We start from the raw sequence: 14,410 nt of genomic DNA, 5'->3' as shown, positions 1-14,410 counted from the left end.
AAACAGGGCGGGGAAAGTGTAGTGTCGCCGCTGAGCAGAAAGGAATGTGGATCTAAATTCAGCTCTTATACATTTTAACATAAACAAGGAAGGTAATTCAACATATATCAAGTCCACAGGAGAAAAACAATGTAAAATATAGTGATAAACCAAAGACAACACCAGAATAAGAGCTGAATCAAACTGAGGGTATAGGAATACATGATAATGAGGAACTCAATTAGAAACAGGAGTAAAACTATAATCAGTAACTATAGAAACAAACTAGTGACTAGAACAAAGGAAACTAGAACTAAACACACGAAAAGGCAAAATGAATAGAAAATAATAGTCTTAGAACACAAAGACATAAGACCATGAAACTGCATGTAAAGTGTATGCAACAATAAATACAACACAACACAAAAAATTCAAAACAGCAAATATCAAAAGAACTCATAAACAACTATGGTGAGCACAAACATTTTTGTTTATCTAATTTTTTTTTATTGAATATAATTACAGTGCATTATGAATTAGATTTTTTCAACTAATAACAAAGAAAATGTTTGTCCTTTACATGTGTCATGGCCGATCAGGCAAAGATGATGAGATGAGGCAAAGCGAATCTAAATTATGTTTTACTAACAAAGTTCGGGAGGAACACATTCAAATGATCTATCCAATTATCACATCATTTAAACCAGCTGTCAGCAATCAGCAATCAACATGTCTACCCAATCAGCACAAGGGAAGGACTACATAAATACCCAGTCAACTCACCAAAGTTCTTTGACAGTTTCCCAGCATTGGACAGGTTCCCAGCATTGGACAGGTTCCCAGCTTTTGGTCTTCCAGTTGTCTGCAAAATGTCAGAAATCCAACTCTACCCCTCTGACGATGAGTCTTCAATCTCTTCAATCTTCAACCCCTCTTCCCAAATCGACTTCTCTCTCCAAGAAGGGTAAAGCGAGCATGAGTCGCAAAGCTCCATCTTCACGTCCACAAAAAATTCTGTCTCCTTCATGCGCAAGTCCAGGGCCTCCTCGCGCTTCTGGCCGTGGCAGTAGGCCGTCAGCAAGTTTGGGCCGCGCCCCGGACTCCGCGTCTGCCAGGCCTAATACTCCTCTTCCTTCCGCTCTGCCCGCAGGCAGCTCCTTTAATGCAAGTATGACTCCGCTAGAAGTACAGGCTCGGCCGCCGCAAAATTCTCGCACTCTTTCCATTCCTCCTCCCTGTCTGTGGCCTGCAGCCCCATCATCAGACCCTAGCGCGAGGCTGCCTCCGCTAGCCGTACAGGCTCAGACGCACTACTTTCCTTCCCAGCCTGTCTCATTTTCTAATATCTTTGTTCCCCCACAGGCTCCAGGGACCGACCCGAGCGTGAGGCTGCCTCCGCTAACGGCGCCGGTCCAGATGCCTTACTTTTCTTCTCAGCCTCCTTCTTTTCCTAACTTTCTCGCTCCTCCTCAGGCCTCAGGGGTCGATCCGAGTGTGAGGCTGCCTCCGCTAACGGCTTCTGCCCCGGCTTCTCTTCCTCCTACTATTCCCCAACCCAAAACTCCCTTCACCCTGTCCTCAGCAACTCCGTTGCCCATCCCACCAAACGCAACAGCTTTGGAACCCACTCCCGTCGCCCACAACATCAGGACCCAAATTCTATCAGGTGTGGACGTGGATTTATCCTCCTTGTTATCTCTACTTCCTCCGTCCGCTTCAGACCGCCAAATTGACGTAGGTGACTTCTCAGTTACTTTAAAAAATTCGGCTGTTAATCCATCTCGCCTCCTTTCTTTCACTGAATTCTCTATTGCCTTTAATCGCTTCAGCGAAATTATTTGTAGCGCATTTCCCTACAGGAGACGAGAGCTGAGTGATTATCTCGCGATAATTGCAGAGCTTGCGCTGTCTTACGGGGGATCCCATTTCTACACATATCCCAAACTGTTTTCAGCAAAATGCGCTGTGCGTGTTTCTCAATGGAACCAGTGTCCTTACTGGGGTGCTCTGGATACAGAGCTTCACAACAAAGTGTTCTTGGGCTGCCGTAATATATCTTGCGCAGTCTGCAGATCACTCGCCCACTCCACCATATCATGTCCTTTGGTTAACCCTTAATTTCCCCCTTGTCCAGTTCCTTCCCAGGAAAGATCCACTAGTTATGTCCCACGACCAGTGCATTTCGACTCTTCAACCAAAGATTTCAAGAAAATCAATTTCAACTCCCGCGATCAAGTCTGCATCAATTTCAACTCGTGGGGATGCGCACGACAGCGGTGCCGTTTCCTGCATATCTGCAATTACTGCGGCGGTGCTCATTCCCGCACCATTTGCCCATTTGCACTGATCACAAAATAAAAATTCAAAAAATTACTTGTCGACTCCTGTGAATATTTCTCGTCTGTCTGCCGAATTGTCTCACCACCCTGACGTTAACTTTAAGGAGTATTTGCTGTCTGGTCTCGAGCACGGTTTCAAACCCGGAGTGGAAAGCCTACCTACGCAGAACATTATTTGCGATAATCTTCAGTCTGCTCTCGCCGAATCAGACACAGTAAGCCTCTTAATCAAAAAAGAAGTGGAATCAGGTTTCATGATTGGCCCTTTTGACATACCCCCCTTCGATTTTTTTCCGTATTAGCCCTATTGGAGTGGCTACCAGGAAATTCTCGGGGAAAAAGCGATGAATAATTGATCTCTCAGCCCCACACAATTCGCCTTTTCCAAGCATAAATAGCCTTATCTCGCTTGAGGAATTTTCTCTTCATTACCACAACATTGAGCAAGCAATAACGTTGATTAAAAACGCCGGCCACGGTGCCTGGCTCGCAAAAGTCGACATAACTTCTGCATTCAAAGTGATGCCCATACACCCGGACTCATGGCACTTGTTTGGCATACGCTGGGACGGGAAGTGTTATTTTGCCGTCCGCTTAACTTTCGGTTGCAAAAGCAGCCCTAAGATTTTCGACATGCTTTCCGAAGCTATTTGCTGGATCCTATCTAATAACTATTCATTTCCGTACGTGATTCATCTGCTGGACGATTTTCTAATCATCTCGCCTCCCGAAGCCATTCCAGCCGCACATCTTCTCATAGTCCAAAAAGCTTTCGCTGAGCTCGGGATCCCAATCGCCCAAGATAAAACCTTGGGTCCAGCCACGACCATTGAATTCTTGGGCATTAACTTGGATACAGTACATTTCCAGGCCTCATTGCCCAAAGAGAAAATTGACAGGATAATACTGATCGCATCCGCCCTCTTAGACAGTCCAAACTGTTCTAAACGCAAACTGTTATCTTTGCTCGGTCATTTAAACTTTGCGATGCGCATAATCCCGCAAGGCCGCCCCTTCATCTCTCATCTCCTCTCCCTTGCGTCTTCATTTCACTCGTTAGAAGATCAAATCTCATTAAATAATTCATGCTGCAACGAGCTTAGTTTATGGATAACCTTTCTTAAACAGTGGAACGGTATTTCCTTTTTCTATAACAATCTGCTCGCGCTCCCTTTCGATATCCAACTGTTCACTGACGCAGCTCCCTCCATCGGTTTCGGTGGTTTTTACCAAGGTCGCTGGTTCGCGTCTACATGGCCACCTCAGCTTTTGGATGCACAGGAGTCTGCAACTTCCTCAGCGATGTTCGAACTATACCCTCTTGTAGTAGCAGCCTTCCTGTGGGGGAAAGAATGGTCTGCCAACAGCATCGTAGTGCACTGCGACAATGAAGCAACAGTACATTGCATTAATAAAGGTTGTTCGCACTCGACTGCGCTGATGCCTCTCCTAAGGCGCCTCATTTGGATTTCAGCATGCGATCAATTTATTATAACGGCCAAACATATCCCCGGATGCAAAAATCAAATAGCTGACTCTCTCTCTCGTTTTTCTTTTCAGAGATTCAAGCTGTTGGCACCAGAGGCGGACCCATTCCCAACCCCAGTACCTCATTATTCAGAGTTGATATTCCCATAAACCATTCACTGAAATTCCTCCTAAACACTTCACTCAAGCCCTGTCACTCGGTTTTGGTTCCAAATCTTATATCCTTAAATCCATTTTTATTCAATCAGACATATCCACTGCCAATACAATCATTCCAATAAATGGAAATTTCCTTTCTCCACTGCCGCAGCAGTGATGTTTACTCGGCTCCCGCAGGAGCTCAGCTCTTCTGACTATTCTCCACTGCCGCAGCGTTGATGTTTACTCTGCTCCCGCAGGAGCTCAGCTCTTCTGACTATTCTCCACTGCCGCAGCGTTGATGTTTACTCTGCTCCCGCAGGAGCTCAGCTCTTCTGACTAATTCTCCACCGCAGCAGCGTTGATGTTTACTCTGCTCCCGCAGGAGCTCAGCTCTTCTGACTAATTTCTCCACCGCCGCAGCAGTGATGTTTACTCTGCTCCCGCAGGAGCTCTGCTCTTCTGACTAATTCTCCACCGCCGCAGCAGTGATGTTTACTCTGCTCCCGCAGGAGCTCTGCTCTTCTGACTAATTCTCCACCGCCGCAGCAGTGATGTTTACTCTGCTCCCGCAGGAGCTCTGCTCTTCTGACTAATTCTCCACCGCCGCAGCAGTGATGTTTACTCTGCTCCCGCAGGAGCTCTGCTCTTCTGACTAATTCTCCACCGCCGCAGCAGTGATGTTTACTCTGCTCCCGCAGGAGCTCTGCTCTTCTGACTAATTCTCCACCGCCGCAGCAGTGATGTTTACTCTGCTCCCGCAGGAGCTCAGCTCTTCTGACTAATTTCTCCACCGCCGCAGCAGTGATGTTTACTCTGCTCCCGCAGGAGCTCAGCTCTTCTGACTATTCTCCACTGCCGCAGCGTTGATGTTTACTCTGCTCCCGCAGGAGCTCAGCTCTTCTGACTATTCTCCACTGCCGCAGCGTTGATGTTTACTCTGCTCCCGCAGGAGCTCTGCTCTTCTGACTAATTCTCCACCGCAGCAGCGTTGATGTTTACTCTGCTCCCGCAGGAGCTCAGCTCTTCTGACTAATTTCTCCACTGCCGCAGCAGTGATGTTTACTCTGCTCCCGCAGGAGCTCAGCTCTTCTAACTAATTCTCCACTGCCGCAGCAGTGATGTTTACTCTGCTCCCGCAGGAGCTCTGCTCTTCTGACTAATTCTCCACTACCGCAGCAGTGATGTTACTCTGCTCCCGCAGGAGCTCTGCTCTTCTGACTAATTCTCCACTGCCGCAGCAGTGATGTTACTCTGCTCCCGCAGGAGCTCTGCTCTTCTGACTAATTCTCCACTGCCGCAGCAGTGATGTTTACTCTGCTCCCGCAGGAGCTCTGCTCTTCTGACTAATTCTCCACTGCCGCAGCAGTGATGTTACTCTGCTCCCGCAGGAGCTCAGCTCTTCTAACTAATTCTCCACTGCCGCAGCAGTGATGTTTACTCTGCTCCCGCAGGAGCTCTGCTCTTCTGACTAATTCTCCACTGCCGCAGCAGTGATGTTTACTCTGCTCCCGCAGGAGCTCAGCTCTTCTAACTAATTCTACACTGCCGCAGCAGTGATGTTTACTCTGCTCCCGCAGGAGCTCTGCTCTTCTGACTAATTTCTCCACTGCCGCAGCAGTGATGTTTACTCTGCTCCCGCAGGAGCTCAGCTCTTCTAACTAATTCTCCACTGCCGCAGCAGTGATGTTTACTCTGCTCCCGCAGGAGCTCTGCTCTTCTGACTAATTCTCCACTGCCGCAGCAGTGATGTTTACTCTGCTCCCGCAGGAGCTCAGCTCTTCTAACTAATTCTCCACTGCCGCAGCAGTGATGTTTACTCTGCTCCCGCAGGAGCTCAGCTCTTCTGACTAATTCTCCACTGCCGCAGCAGTGATGTTACTCTGCTCCCGCAGGAGCTCTGCTCTTCTGACTAATTCTCCACTGCCGCAGCAGTGATGTTTACTCTGCTCCCGCAGGAGCTCTGCTCTTCTGACTAATTCTCCACTGCCGCAGCAGTGATGTTACTCTGCTCCCGCAGGAGCTCAGCTCTTCTGACTAATTTCTCCACTGCCGCAGCAGTGATGTTTACTCTGCTCCCGCAGGAGCTCAGCTCTTCTAACTAATTCTCCACTGCCGCAGCAGTGATGTTTACTCTGCTCCCGCAGGAGCTCAGCTCTTCTGACTAATTTCTCCACTGCCGCAGCAGTGATGTTTACTCTGCTCCCGCAGGAGCTCAGCTCTTCTAACTAATTCTCCACTGCCGCAGCAGTGATGTTTACTCTGCTCCCGCAGGAGCTCAGCTCTTCTAACTAATTCTCCACTGCCGCAGCAGTGATGTTTACTCTGCTCCCGCAGGAGCTCTGCTCTTCTGACTAATTCTCCACTGCCGCAGCAGTGATGTTACTCTGCTCCCGCAGGAGCTCTGCTCTTCTAACTAATTATCCACTGCCGCAGTAGTGATGTTTACTCTGCTCCCGCAGGAGCTCAGCTCTTCTGACTAATTTCTCCACTGCCGCAGCAGTGATGTTTACTCTGCTCCCGCAGGAGCTCAGCTCTTCTAACTAATTCTCCACTGCCGCAGCAGTGATGTTTACTCTGCTCCCGCAGGAGCTCTGCTCTTCTAACTAATTATCCACTGCCGCAGTAGTGATGTTTACTCTGCTCCCGCAGGAGCTCTGCTCTTCTGACTAATTCTCCACTGCCGCAGCAGTGATGTTACTCTGCTATGAATATTATTATTATCATAACCCCTTCATTAACTCCGGTAGGCAAGGGAATTGTAATTGGCTGCTTTTTCTGCAGAGAGCAGATCTCTGTTGATGCGTCAAAAAATATGTTATTGATCATTTGCTTTTTTTTTGAAAGAGCCAGATGTGGCTCGCGAGCCATAGGTTCTCGACCACTGGGTTAAAGGAATATGAGGTATGGTAAAGTTTAATGTTGAAACTTTGTACATGCACCATGTAGATACATTTACATTTACATTTACATTTATGCATTTGGCAGACGCTTTTATCCAAAGCGACTTACATTGCATTCAAGGTACACATTTTACATTTTGTCAGTTCTTGCTTTCCCTGGGAATCGAACCCATGACCTTGGCGTTGCTAGCGCCATGCTCTACTGTTTGAGCTACAGGAAAGCTGTACAGATACAGCGCCCAAAGTATCTACATGGTGCATTACACTCTTTACTAAAGCTGATAATGTTCTATTCTGTAACTAATGTTAATATAAATCATGTCAGAATAAAAAGTTTGCATTTTATAGGTGCAACGTCCAGTCACTGGCAGTCCCTTATGAAAACCATCAGAACCATGGTTTATTTTTTACTATAGTGACCGTTGTTCAACTATTTGTAGATTTCCATGGTTACCACTACAAGTAAACATATTTTAACCAAATGCAAACAAAAATATAATCTAATAAATTGCAATTAAGGCATATTTGAATGTTAAAATACCTTTCAAATATAATGTTAAGTGGGTATCTTTACCCATTTTACTCTTAGTAATTGTAATAATTTAATACATTTAATAATATAACAGTTCAGTTTAGAAGTATCGTATCGATATCGGTGATACTGGCCTTGAAAGTATCGGTATCGTATCGAAAACAAAATAAGTGGTATTGCCCATCCCTAGTCATGAGTCAACACTTACGTTTCTGTGGTAAACCTAAAGCTCCTGCACTGGGATTCAAGCAGCTGTAGCTTGTTTAAGGTAACTTAATGACGAAAACCAATTTTATAACAGCAGCGAAAATGTAAAAGTGTCTATATAAACTTTAATATATACTTTGATTGAAACTGGTGCTTTGCTGTGCAAAGAGACATTTCAAAACACTTCACCCGCTAGTAGGCTGCTTTCGCTTTTGCCACAGAGACCTTTTATGTTCTATAAATCTGTTTAAAGTTGTTAATAACAAAACATGAATGAATGAGAAAGAAAAAAAGTGGGATGTGCGTATATTGAAAAGAAATATTAAAAGCGCAATAAGTCGCGAAAGAGAATGAATTCTACTGACAGGATACTGTGCACGCGCTCCAGGCGCAACCATAGACCGTAAAAAAATATGGACGACGCGACTCCATTGACTTCCGCTGACCAAAGTTGAAGCTTTCATAGGCCCGCTCACGGCGCTGACATCTTGGGACCGAGTCTGCGCAGTAGCGATCTCGGGACCGGAGTTGCGCAGTAGAGAACAGGAAGTAGAGGCGCGATTATCAAAAGCCCGCCCACACTCTCGCAGATGCAGAACAATTCATTATGTTGGTGTGAAATAAACAGTTATGGAAGTGTATAAATTAAAGCTAAAGCTCCAATCTCCTCCCAAAAATCCAGAAAAAAGTCCGTTAGTGCCTCAGTGACAAGTTCATTCAGAGAAGCCGTCAATCTCAGCTGTCAATCATGACGTCACACCCCTCGTTTTTATAGCATCAAATAACTCACTAAAACTAAACTTATTTAAAAAACGAACACTTGAAATGAAATTATTGTAATAAAAACTGCCTAAAATGACAGAAACCATCTTTAGGAAACAATTATTTGAAGTGTAATTAAATTGTTTAGTGTGTCTCGCGCCCATTCTAATACATGGAGAGGCGGGGTTTAGGAGCTATACTGGGACCGGCCACCGGGGGGCGATCGAGGCCCGAAAGCTTCAATTTCTGACTGAAGCACTACAGGCTTGGGCGCAACACAGACAAGCAGACTTTGTCTCCGGTAGCGCGCCTAAACGGCCAAATAAACACAGGAATATATCAAAATGCCATGTTGAGTATTCACGTAAACACAGTAGATGTAAGCACTGTGTGCGTTCTCTCTCTCTCTCTCTCTCTCTCTCTCTCTCTTACACACACACACACATCATCAGTTGGTAACTCAACCTCACAGTGAAAGCCCTGCACAATTAATTGCATATTGCAACTTATTTATTGTTTGCTGCATATATGTTTGTTTTTAATCGTCTATGGACCTAATAATTACTACTATTGAAATTTAATTGGGGGAAAAACACGTTTTTAATAGTAATATTATATTTATTTACTGTGGCTCTTTTGGAAAAATGCATTAACCAAAAATAAAAAAACGGCTTTAACCACAGGTAATCTACAGACTCTACTAGGATTAAATGTCACTTGAGCCTGTAAATCCTCATGTTGAGTAGCAACAGGACCTGTGAGATGTGTTAGTTTGGAAGATTTCCTGTTGTTTTTGTCACTCAGCACAAAAGTTATGTTCCCAATGTGTTGCTCAATGTTCAGAGGTGGTGAGAGCTCCCTTTCTCGCATGACAGAGAAAACTCAAAATGTATTTTGACAAGCATATGAAACCTATAGGGAGAGGGAAAACTAGGTAACTGACCATTGCATTTAATCATTCAACTAAATATATAAAGGTATTATTATTATTATTATTATTATTAAAATTGTATTATTATTATTGTTTATTAAACTATTTTATAAATATATTTGACAAATAACCAACTTCTAATTAGCTGGGCCACAATTCAAAATGGATGAGCCCATGTTCACCTGGGGCAACCGTCTGTTCAAAATGTCAGAGCTTAAAATAGTAGTCAATTTTAAATGCTGCTAAAATGCTCAGTTTAATCCCAGACATTACCATTTGATTCACAGCATCAGCCTCAACTGAACTCAGGATTGTTCTTCTGGGTAAAACTGGAGCAGGAAAGAGTTCAACGGGAAACACCATCATGAGTCGACAGTATTTTGAGATAGATGCTTCACCAGAGTCAGTCACTAAAACCTGTGAGAGTGGAGAAGAAGAGTTTGATGAAAGGAGCGTCTCAGTCATCGACACTCCAGGCCTGTTTGATACGACAATGACAGAAGGGAAACTGAAGACTGAAATAGTGACGTGTGTAAAAAAGTCTGCTCCTGGTCCTCATGTGTTTCTGCTGGTCATCAGACTGGATGAGATATTCACAGATGAGAAAAACACAGTGAAATGGATTCAGAAGAACTTTGGAGAAGAAGCTTTAAATCACACCATCATTCTGTTCACTCACGCTGATCATCTGATGGGTAGATCATTAGATGAATATATCAGAGAGAGTAATGATCTCCAGGCTCTTGTTTGTGATTGTGGAGGCAGATTTCACTCATTCAACAATAAGAACATGGAGAACCGCTCTCAGGTCCCTGAACTGCTGAGGAAGATTGAGACGATGGTGAGGAAGAACGGAGGAAAGCACTACACTAATGAGATGTTCCGGAACAATCAGAGAAAGAAAAAGTTCTGTAAGTGTGTGTGTATGTCTATTGTGCAACCATTTCAAATTGTATTTATATGAATAAACATGTTAGATTACTTAGATAATCTCTAATCATCTGGAATGTAATTTTGTTTAACATTGTGATCGACAGGGTCAGAGAATCTTCAGATTGTGCTGCTGGGTAAAACTGGATCAGGAAAGACCAGTGCACTTGAAACCATTGTGGGCAGAGAGAGTTTGACTAAATCCTGTAAACTAAAAGAAGCACATGTGGGGGGGAAGAAAATGAAAATAATCGACACTCCAGGACTGATTGATGCATCAGAAGAGAAGATGAAGAAAGAAATAAAGAATCTTGCCTCCTTGTCTGCACCTGGTCCTCATGTGTTTCTGCTGGTCATCAGACTGGATGAGATATTCACAGATGAGGAGAAAAACACAGTGAAATGGATTCAGGAGAACTTAGGAGAAGAAGCTTTAAATCACACCATCATTCTGTTCACTCACGCTGATCATCTGATGGGTAGATCATTAGATGAGTATATCAGAGAGAGAAAATATCTTCAGTCACTGGTTAACAGCGATGGCAGATTTCACTCATTCAACAATCCGGACAGAGACAATCACAATCAGGTCCTTGAGCTGCTGGAGAAGATTGAGAAGATGGCAGAGGAAAATGGATGGAATTACTTCACAAATGAGAGATTTGAAAAAATTCACCAAAATAAGAGACGTAGACTTCGTTATATTGCAGCAGGAGTTGGATCATTTGGAACAGCAGGCATAGCAACAGGAACTGCCCTCCTGGTAGTAACAGAGTTGGTCTTTCCACCAGCACTAATAGTTACCCTAGGATTACTAGTTGTAGCTGGAGCTGGAGTTGGAGTAGCTAAATTAGTTAAAGCAGCTAAAGATAGAAAAAAGGGAGCAGGACAAGCTGGAGCGAGTAGCTAGAGGAGCTGGGAGGCTGGAGCAGTTAGAGTAGCTGGAGAAGCTGGAATTATCAATAATATATTATTTTTAAATAATTAGGACACTTTTGCAAATTACCGTTATTTAATTGTCACAGGGATTGTGGACAGATGACACATCATTACATATGAAATTATTTAAATAGTAATTTTAATTTGTGGCTAAATTTGGGACAGTTGTCAGTGTTTCTTTTGTTTCCTGTTCAGTACTGGGGGTGGCGCTGTAGAGCGTACATGGAATCAGGTAGGAAGTTATTTAAGGAAGTTTGATTGTGTTTCTGGATTTTGGTGTGGGGAGTATTTTGTTTATTTTTGGCAATTTATTTTGTAAATATTGTGTGACGTTTTATAATTTTTTTGCCGGCTCATTAGTTTAGCGGAGTGTCTATTTACGCCAAGTGCTATTCACACTAGCTCCACCTAACAATGCCTGGTTGGGCCAAACAAGATAAAAAACACATGTATTTCCACATCTTCAGTGGTGCAGTCAGTAGAGTGTAAGGCTTAAGGAAGTGAGTTTTGACACGACCGACCCGGGATCGAATCTGCCTTTTGCCGAGCTCGCTCTTCTCCCTTTTCCCATCACATATCACATCAGAAAGGCATTTACTTTAAATAAAAATTAAGAACATTTTCTAAAAGTGGAAATAAAGTGCATAACGAAATGTTTAATAATAATAAGAGTAGTGATAGGGGTTGGTGTAGGGAGGGCTTTTATTGTCCCATTAAGGCGGCATCCATTTAATAATTTTAATAAATATAATCATTTACACTCTATGTTATTATTGCATCCTGTTAATGTACAACAACACTGAGGTGCAAATCGTGTGTATCTGTCAGAATAAAGAATAAATTGCATGTAATAGCAGCGTAAATATCATCTGTAGCTAAGAAAATATGCTATTTTATAATATGCCTTAGTTTAATGAGTGACATGGTAAGCCAATTAATGTTTGGTTGTTTTGTTGAATTTGTTGGATTAATATTGTTTGTATTTTTTTTATATTTTTTAACTTCTTTTTATATATATATATATATATTTTTTTTTATGGTATATTTGTATAGGGGAATTAATTAAAATGGGATTTAGTTTCCCACTTTGTTCCATGATTTTTCTTATGCCTGTTTTGCTCTGGTGGGGTTGACTTATTTGGGGGGGGGGGGGGGGGGGGTTCTTTCTTTTTTTCCTGCTTACGATTTATTGTTTTTTAATCTAATTGTCTAGATTGAAGTATTTGATTTGTTTGTCACTCGTTTATTATTGTTAAAAGGTTTTTAAAAGGTAAATGTTCCTGGGCCTGCGATTAAAATAATTGTGATTAGTTTTTTCTTTTCTTTTTTTGAATGATGTACTGAATTGAGATGAGATGATGTGGTGATATGATCTGATTTTAACTTAAATAAAACTGTTAAATCAACTCTTCTTGTTCCTTGTACTTTTTGATTCCCATGAGTGTCATCCCTATATGAAGTGCTTTTAATGATGAATTGAATTTAATAACTGTGGTGGTTTTTACCCCTGGCACCCAAACCCAAATTTATAAGGCCAAATACCGTCACAAATTGATCAGTGCCCTTCATGTTTAAATGTTGTTCAATATGATTTATAAAATAATTCAATTTGAGGACCTATTTTTGTGCACATATCAAAAGTGTCAGAATAACTGTTTCTGTCATTTCAAGCTGGCATTAGTATCACAATGCATAATTTCTTACATACAGGGAGTGCAGAATTATTAGGCACGTTGATTTTCTGATCATATTTTTTTTCCAGGCACATTTTACCAATTCCAAACCACAGTAATCCTAATAACTACTATTGATTTAGTATTTAATAATGTATAAGTGATATATAATTGTTCATGAAGGCTGGAAATGAAAATCACCTTATATTCAGGTGTGCAGAATTATTAGGCATGTTTTCTTTTACAGATAAATTGAGCCAAAAAAGAGATTTAACTCAGACTGAAAAGTCAAAAAGTATTAAATGCCCATGAGAAGGATGCAATACTAATGCAATACTAGACATTGCAGTTAAGGCGTGACCATTGGACAGTGAAATGCTCGTTGGGTCAGCAGGATCTGACAAAAACAGGTGGTGAAGAAAAGACACCTGTTAACTGCAAAAGAATTAAGAATTAAGGTGAAGAATTAAGGGTGAAACCATCAGGAACCCTTTAGTCTCCAGCGCCACCATTTTCCAGAGCTGAACCTACCTGGAGTCTCCAGAAGTGAAGGTGTCAGGATCTCAGAGACTTCAGTTAGGTAAAGAATCCTAAAAAATGACCCCAACTAGATAAGAATCACAAGCTGAAGTGTTGTAAAATACATGAAGAAGGTTTTTTTATAGGCTTTATGGACAGATAGGTTGAGAGTGACTCTTGAAGGACCAGCACCACATCCTCTAGTACCACTGTTTGAAGAATTCATCTTCCAGAATCTGGCAGTACGTTTTGGGAGTTCATTTTTAGTCCATCTCTGCAAAACGGACTTCAGGATGGACTAAAATGAACTCCCAAAACGTACTGCCAGATTCTGGAAGATGAATTCTTCAAACAGTGGTACTAGAGGATGTGGTGCTGGTCCTTCAAGAGTCACTCTCAACCTATCTGTCCATAAAGCCTATAAAAAAACCGTCTTCATGTATTTTACAACACTTCAGCTTGTGATTCTTATCTAGTGGGGGTCATTTTTTAGGATTCTTTACCTAACTGAAGTCTCTGAGATCCTGACACCTTCACTTCTGGAGACTCCAGGTAGGTTCAGCTCTGGAAAATGGTGGCGCTGGAGACTAAAGGGTTCCTGATGGTTTCACCCTTAATTCTTCACCTTAATTCTTCATTCTTTTGCAGTTAACAGGTGTCTTTTCTTCACCACCTGTTTTTGTCAGATCCTGCTGACCCAACGAGCATTTCACTGTCCAATGGTCATGCCTTAACTGCAATGTCTAGTATTGCATTAGTATTGCATCCTTCTCATGGGCATTTAATACTTTTTGACTTTTCAGTCTGAGTTAAATCTCTTTTTTGGCTCAATTTATCTGTAAAAGAAAACATGCCTAATAATTCTGCACACCTGAATATAAGGTGATTTTCATTTCCAGCCTTCATGAACAATTATATATCACTTATACATTATTAAATACTAAATCAATAGTAGTTATTAGGATTACTGTGGTTTGGAATTGGTCAAATGTGCCTGGAAAAAAAATATGATCAGAAAATCAACGTGCCTAATAATTCTGCACTCCCTATTTGCATTGGTAAAAAACAAT

General features: G+C 42.4%; 1 protein-coding gene across 1 annotated transcript in view; it reads left to right on the top strand.

Moving 5' to 3' along the window:
• LOC307142036 (uncharacterized protein) overlaps nucleotides 1-11,119 on the top strand; it is a gene marked incomplete at its 3' end in the record, with an annotated part of 31,925 nt that extends 20,806 nt beyond the window's left edge. Inside the window, exons 8-12 of the mRNA XM_079842558.1 lie at nucleotides 1,342-1,362; nucleotides 1,453-1,645; nucleotides 1,839-2,026; nucleotides 9,567-10,190; nucleotides 10,317-11,119. Coding sequence (XP_079698684.1) covers nucleotides 1,342-1,362; nucleotides 1,453-1,645; nucleotides 1,839-2,026; nucleotides 9,567-10,190; nucleotides 10,317-11,119 — 1,829 coding nt within the window. The remainder of the gene's footprint in view (nucleotides 1-1,341; nucleotides 1,363-1,452; nucleotides 1,646-1,838; nucleotides 2,027-9,566; nucleotides 10,191-10,316) is intronic.
• Between the last annotated feature and the right edge of the window lie 3,291 nt (nucleotides 11,120-14,410).

This window comes from Gobio gobio (assembly GCF_949357685.1).
Source record: "Gobio gobio genome assembly, chromosome: 18".
NCBI lineage: Eukaryota > Metazoa > Chordata > Actinopteri > Cypriniformes > Gobionidae > Gobio > Gobio gobio.
Note: the sequence above shows the minus strand (reverse complement) of the source record. Positions and strands in the feature narration are given on the sequence as shown.